This window comes from Falco naumanni, chromosome 18, assembly GCF_017639655.2.
Source record: "Falco naumanni isolate bFalNau1 chromosome 18, bFalNau1.pat, whole genome shotgun sequence".
In the NCBI taxonomy this organism is placed as follows: domain Eukaryota; kingdom Metazoa; phylum Chordata; class Aves; order Falconiformes; family Falconidae; genus Falco; species Falco naumanni.
The window spans coordinates 2,656,580-2,663,252 of NC_054071.1; the positions used below are offsets into that span (position 1 = coordinate 2,656,580).

At 64.6% G+C, this 6,673-nt stretch overlaps 1 protein-coding gene across 1 annotated transcript; it reads left to right on the forward strand.

Annotated features, from left to right (window-relative positions):
- The first annotated feature begins 2,958 nt into the window (after positions 1-2,958).
- FZD2 (frizzled class receptor 2) lies at positions 2,959-5,504 on the forward strand. Its single transcript, XM_040617744.1, has one exon. It carries the CDS (start codon positions 3,733-3,735, stop codon positions 5,404-5,406), a length of 1,674 nt encoding a protein of 557 aa, XP_040473678.1. The 5' UTR covers positions 2,959-3,732; the 3' UTR covers positions 5,407-5,504.
- The last annotated feature ends 1,169 nt before the right edge of the window (positions 5,505-6,673 follow it).

Here is a 6,673-nt window from a genome sequence, read left to right on the forward strand (position 1 = left end):
TCCCAGAGTCCCCTCTATCTGGGACAACAACTCCAGGTCCCTGCAGGGAAGCCTTTGGGGAGGGGGCAGGACCCTCTCCCACCCAGCACACCCCTGGCGACACCTGAGGACCCCACTGGGAGCCTGGTGACAGGGACCAATGGGACCAAAGGAATTCCTGACACCCTGAGAGGGGACACCCCTGAGCTGGCAGGACCCCACCAACTGCCTCCCTGGGGTGTCCCCTGACACCCGCAGCCCACCCGGGGGTCCCTCCTGGGGCTGCCTGGCAGGTTCTGCTCCGGGTTTCCCCCTCCCCAGAAAGGCTCAGCCCCCACTCTGGATGGGACCATATCCCCATGTGTCCCTGGTGCCCAGAAGTTGTGGGGTCCCCCTGTCCTGAGCCACCAGCACCCTGCAGCACCCAGAAGGATGGGGAACACAGGGACAGCCCCTGCCACCCTCTCTGGGAGTGACACACACACCCCCCAAAAAAAAAAAAAAAGAATCCAAAATCCAAAGTTTTTAGGAAGCCAAGATCCATGTGGCTGTGCAGACACCCCTGCACCCCCTCTGTCCCTGTCCCCAGCTGGGACGAAGGCCACCGAGGCTGGGAACACCAGTTGGGTGGGGGTGGGGGGTCAGACAAGCCAGACCCTGCACCCAGGGGGCCGAGGGGAGCCACGGCTGGAGGAGCCACCCCACGTCCCACGTCCCACGTCCCACGTCCCACGTCACGCCTGCAAAGGGGGAGCCAGGAGCAGGCTGGGAGGCAGCCGCTTGCTCGCCAGGATCCGGCCTCGGCTCCGGCCCCCGCAGCCCGGCGCCATGCCAGGCCCTTCGCCAGCAGCCTCCCGGCTGGGACGCGCTGGGCAGCTGCCAAACGCCGGCCGTGCCGAGCCGCCCTCCGCGGCACATGGCGGCCGTGGGCTTGGCGCAGTCCCTAAAGGCAGCACCCCTGGGTGCCCCAGACAGGGGACGGGTGGGCGCCCGCCCACTGGCACCCATCCCACCCTACTCCACAGGACCACGGTCCCAGCCTCGTCCAGAGCCACCGAGGGACACCCCCACCCCCCCACCCCCCATTCCATCCCCAACCCTTTTGCAAGAGCGGGGAGCCCCCAGCATCCCACCAACCGCCACGGTGACAACCGGCACGTCCGGGCGAGAGCTGGCGGGGGGGGGGGGGGGGGGGCCGGGAGCGGGTGCGCCTCGTGTGTCCCGTTCCCCCCCCCCCCCCCGGGCTTTGATTTCTGGAGCCCCCCCTGCCCTTCCCCCTCGGCCAGGAGCCGCGCAATGGTTTCAATTACGCTCTGAAAGGCGGTGGGGCCCTCTTTTCACGGCAGCCCGGGTTTCTCCTGCTCACAACAAAAGCTTAAGTTACAGGAAAGGGAGAGAAAGGGAGGGAGGACGGCGAGGGGAAGGCGGCAGCCAGCAGAAAGCCCCTCGCCCCCCCAGAAAGGAGCGGGACGGGGGCGGTGGGCTGCCCGCCGGGTCTCCCCTTGGGATTCTGCTTTGGGAAGGGCAGCCCCCCACACCACTACCGACATTTGGGGCGATCGCCCGCAGTTTCTTTCTTTCCCTGATGAGGGTCTCTGGTGTGTCCCAGTACACCACCCCCCACCCCCCCAGGTCTGTCCCAGTCCCCTGCAATGTGTCCTGGTTCCCCCAGTGTGTCCCGGTTTCCCACCCACCCCCGATCCTCCAGCATGTCCTGGATCCCCCTGCTGTGTCCTGGTCCCCCTCTTGAGTGTCCTGGTCTCCTTCAGTGCCCCCCATGTGTGTCCCAGTCTCTCCCCAGTCTGTCCCAGTCCCCCACAATGTGTCCTGGTCCCCACAATGTGTCCTGTTCCCCCCCACATCCCTCAGCATGTCCTGGATCCCCCTACCATGTCCTGGTTCCCCCCTGGAGCTTCCCAGTCCCCCACAGTGTGTCTCAGTCCCCCCAACGTGTCCCGGCTCCCCAGCCCCCTCCCACTGCCCTGGCTGTGGGGACAGAGGTGGCCTTTGCCACGGTCGGGAGTGGGGGGGCTGTGGGGCTGGTGGCAGGGGGCAGGATGTACCCTGCCACCCCCGGGCTGGTTTGGGGACATTGTGGACACCCCAGCTCCAGCAGCACCCCAGGGTGGCCCCACCGAAGCATCCCTGTCCCAGGGCGGGGGGCAGCTGGGACCCGTGTGGGTGCCAGGGGGTTGCGGGGGCTGATCCTGCCCTGGTGCACCCTAAAGCGGGACTTGGGGACAGTGGGGGGGATGTGGGTCCTAGGATAAGAGGGGAGCAGCCCCGTGGGTGGGGGGACATGGGGGTGCAGGGGACCTGGGGGCGCAGGGGACAGGGGTGGCAGTAGAGGACACGGGAGAGCAGGGGACACAGGGGGGGTGCTGGGGACAGAAGGAAGCAATGGACACGGGAAGGGGGGCACAGGGGACCCTAGGAGGCAGAGAACGGGGAGGGGGGGGAAGGGGACACGGAGGGGCGCACGGTACACGGGGGGGCGTAGGGGACACGGGGGGGGGGGGAAAGGACACGGAGGGGGCAGGGGACACGGGGAGCAGAGGACACGGGGGGGCAGGGGACATGGGGGACAGGGGACCCCGGGGGGGGGGCAGGGGACATGGGGGGCAGAGGACACGGGGGGGCAGGGGACACGGGGGGGGCAGGGGACACAGGGAGGGACTATTCCCCGTGGCCCCGTCCCGACCCCACGCCGTGGGGGGAGTTTTCACGGCGGGGGGGCCGCGGGCTGCCCCGGGCCCGGTGACCCCCGGGGGCTGGGGGGGGGCGTGTCCCGGGGCGGCGGGGGGCGGGACGGCTGCACCGTTTGAATGTGATTGGCGGGGCGGGGGGGGCGGGGCCCGGCGGGGGCGGGTCGCGGGGGGGCTGCTCCGCCCGGCGGGGACGCGGCGCTGCCCCGCACAAAGGCGGCGGGAGCGTCCGGTGCGGCCGCTCCGCTCCCCCCGGCACCCCCCGGTACCCCCCCCCGGCTACCCCCCCCCCCCCCCCCCGCCGCCCCGCCATCGCTATCGCCCCCGCCCGCCCGGGGCTCCGGGACCGGGCACCGGGAGCTGCGCCGCGGAGCACCGGGTCGGGACAGCGGGAAAACGGGAGCGCCCAGTCCGGGCAGCGGGAGCAGCGCTGCGGAGCACCGGGAGCGTCTAGGCCGGGCACCGGGAGCGCCACGTCTGAGCCCCGGGGGCCGTCCCACCGCACATAGCGGGCTGGGGCACCGGGAGCCGTCCCGCCGGGCACCGGGCACGGCAGATCCCGTCACCGGGAGCCGTCCCGCCGGGCACCGGGCACGGCAGATCCCGTCACCGGGAGCCGTCTGGGCAGCACCGGGCACGGCAGATCCCGTCACCGGGAGCCGTCGGGGCGGGACCTGAGCAGACCCAGTCACCGGGAATCATCCAGCCAACACCGGGCACGGTAAATCTGGTTACCGGGAGCCATCCAGGCAGCACCGGGCACCGCAAATCCAGTCACCGGGAGCCATCCAGGCGGGACCTGAGTGGATCCAGTCACCGGGAGTCATCTAACCAACACCGGGCGCGACAGATCCGGTCACCGGGAGCCGTCCAGGTGGGACCTGAGTGGATCCAGTCACCGGGAGTCATCTAACCAACACCGGGCACGACAGATCCGGTCACCAGGAGCCATCCAAGCAGGACGGGGCACGGCAGATCCGGCCAGGGGGACCAGCTGACCGGCTGGGCACTGGGCACGGTAAATCCAGGCGCGGCAGCTGGGATCACCATGGGCCCCCGCCGTGTGCTGCTCACCCTGGCCTGGCTGCTGGTGGGGCTGAGCGTGCCGGTGCCGTGCCGGAGCCAGCTGCACGGTGAGAAGGGCATCTCCATCCCCGACCATGGCTTCTGCCAGCCCATCTCCATCCCGCTCTGCACTGACATCGCCTACAACCAAACCATCATGCCCAACCTGCTGGGTCACACCAACCAGGAGGATGCGGGGTTGGAGGTCCACCAGTTCTACCCCTTGGTGAAGGTCCAGTGCTCGTTGGAGCTCAAGTTCTTCCTGTGCTCCATGTACGCGCCGGTCTGCACGGTGCTGGAGCAGGCCATCCCGCCCTGCCGCTCCATCTGTGAGCGTGCCCGCCAGGGCTGCGAAGCCCTCATGAATAAATTTGGGTTCCAATGGCCGGAGCGATTACGTTGTGAGAATTTCCCCCGGCATGGCGCTGAGCAGATCTGCGTGGGGCAGAACCATTCGGAGGACGGCGGTTCACCGGCGTTGCTCACCAGTGCCACACCGCTGGCTGGCCAGGGCACCCCGGGAGCCCCTCGTTACGCCACCCTCGACCACCCCTTCCACTGCCCGCGGGCGCTGAAGGTGCCCAGCTACCTCAACTACAAGTTCTTGGGTGAGAAGGACTGCGCGGCGCCCTGCGAGCCCACCCGGCCCGACGGCCACATGTTCTTCAACGAGGATGAGATTCGTTTTGCCCGTATCTGGATCCTCATCTGGTCCGTCTTGTGTTGCGCCTCCACCTTCTTCACCGTCACCACCTACCTGGTGGACATGCAGCGTTTCCGCTACCCTGAGCGACCCATCATCTTCCTCTCGGGGTGCTACACCATGGTGTCGGTGGCCTACATCGCCGGCTTCGTGCTGGAGGAGAGGGTGGTTTGCAATGAGCGTTTCCAGGAGGATGGCTACCGCACGGTGGTACAGGGCACCAAGAAGGAAGGTTGCACCATCCTCTTCATGATGCTCTACTTCTTCAGCATGGCCAGCTCGATCTGGTGGGTCATCCTCTCCCTAACCTGGTTCCTGGCTGCTGGCATGAAGTGGGGCCACGAGGCCATCGAGGCCAACTCCCAGTACTTCCACTTGGCTGCCTGGGCTGTGCCAGCCGTCAAGACCATCACCATCCTGGCCATGGGGCAGATCGACGGGGACCTGCTGAGTGGTGTCTGCTTCGTGGGCCTCAACAACATCGACCCTCTCCGGGGCTTCGTGTTGGCCCCACTCTTCGTCTACCTCTTCATCGGTACCTCCTTCCTTCTGGCCGGCTTCGTCTCCCTCTTCCGCATCCGCACCATCATGAAACACGGGGGGACCAAGACGGAGAAGCTGGAGCGGTTGATGGTTCGCATTGGGGTCTTCAGCGTCCTCTACACCGTCCCGGCCACCATCGTCATCGCTTGCTATTTCTACGAGCAGGCTTTCCGCGAGCACTGGGAGCGCAGCTGGATCAGCCAGAACTGCAAGAGCTTGGCCATCCCCTGCCCGCTCCACTTCACCCCCCGCATGACCCCCGATTTCACCGTCTACATGATCAAGTATCTCATGACTCTCATCGTGGGCATCACCTCCGGCTTTTGGATATGGTCGGGTAAAACCCTGCACTCGTGGAGGAAGTTCTACACGCGACTCACCAACAGCAAGCAGGGCGAGACGACGGTGTGACTCCCCCCGAGCCCGGCCACCGCTGCTGCCTTTCGGCTTGAATTATTTTTTTTTTTTTTTGGGGGGGGGGTATTATATATTTTTTATTTTTAGATTTATTAACGTCTAAGGGGTGTCTCTCTTTCTCTTTGATTTTTTTTTTATTTGTAATTAAACCTGTAAATAGCATTTGTAAATTTAATCATATATTTCTATTTAAGACATGAAAAAGAGGAGGGGGAAAAAAGGAGGAAGGGGGGAAAGAGAGGAGGAAAGGGAGGAAAAAAGAGGAAAGGGAGGGAAAAAAAGGAGAGGAAAAAGAGGGAAAAGGAAAAAGGAGAGGAGAAAAACGAGGGGAGAAAAAGGCAAAAGAAGGAAGAACAAGGAGTGGGGAAAAAAGGGAAGCGGCAAGAAGAAAGAGGAAAAAAAAAGGAGAAAAAGGGGGGGAAAAACCATTTGCCCGGACTGGGAGAGGATTCTCGCCCTCCCTCACCCCTCCCCACTCTCTGGGTTGGGGTTCCCCCTGCCCGCGGTGCCGCCAGGGCTGGGGGGCTGTGGCTGGGCTCGGGGAGCAGCCGGCTCCGTGCCCACTCCGTGCCCGCTCTGTGCCGCCCTTCCCTGGCGCTGCTCTGGCAGCCCCTGGAAAAAAGGGGGGAAAAAAGAAAAAGCCCAATAAAAATCCCATATTTTTTTTTGCTTTTCTTTTGGAAGCCCCCAAAAAGTTGGTATTTTTTGTATTACCACCCCACACACACTTTGCTTGCACCCAGAAGATGCTGTGACGGGGCTGTACCCCCCCGCTCCAGCCCCCCAGGGTGGGGGTCTCTGCCTGCCCCTGCCTGTACTGCCCTGCCTGTACCTCCCCCTGCTTGGCCACAGCCTTTTCCTCCCAAATTACTTTTTAAACACTCCGTTGCAAATACAAACAAGTGAAACAAAATGCTAACTTATCCCTGAGGGTTTTTTTTTTCCCCAGGGGGGGTCCTATGGGTGCTGCTGCCCGCCCCCCCCCACTTCCATCGCACCGTGGGGGTGAGCCAGAATCTCCCTCCAGCTGGAACAAAGCACTTTGCAAGGGGAAAAATACGGATTTAACCCCCAAAACAAGGATTTTCCACGTTTTGCAGAGGGTGGGGGGGGGGGCTCCTGTGCATAGGAGAGCCCCCCCTGAAGGAAATAGCTCACATTTTCTGTAGGATTAGGGGGTTTGGCTGTGTGTGGGCCGCCCCCCCCCCCCCCCCCGCCCCGATCCCCAGTCTCCGGAGAGAAGTGGGTCCCGGCTCCAGTT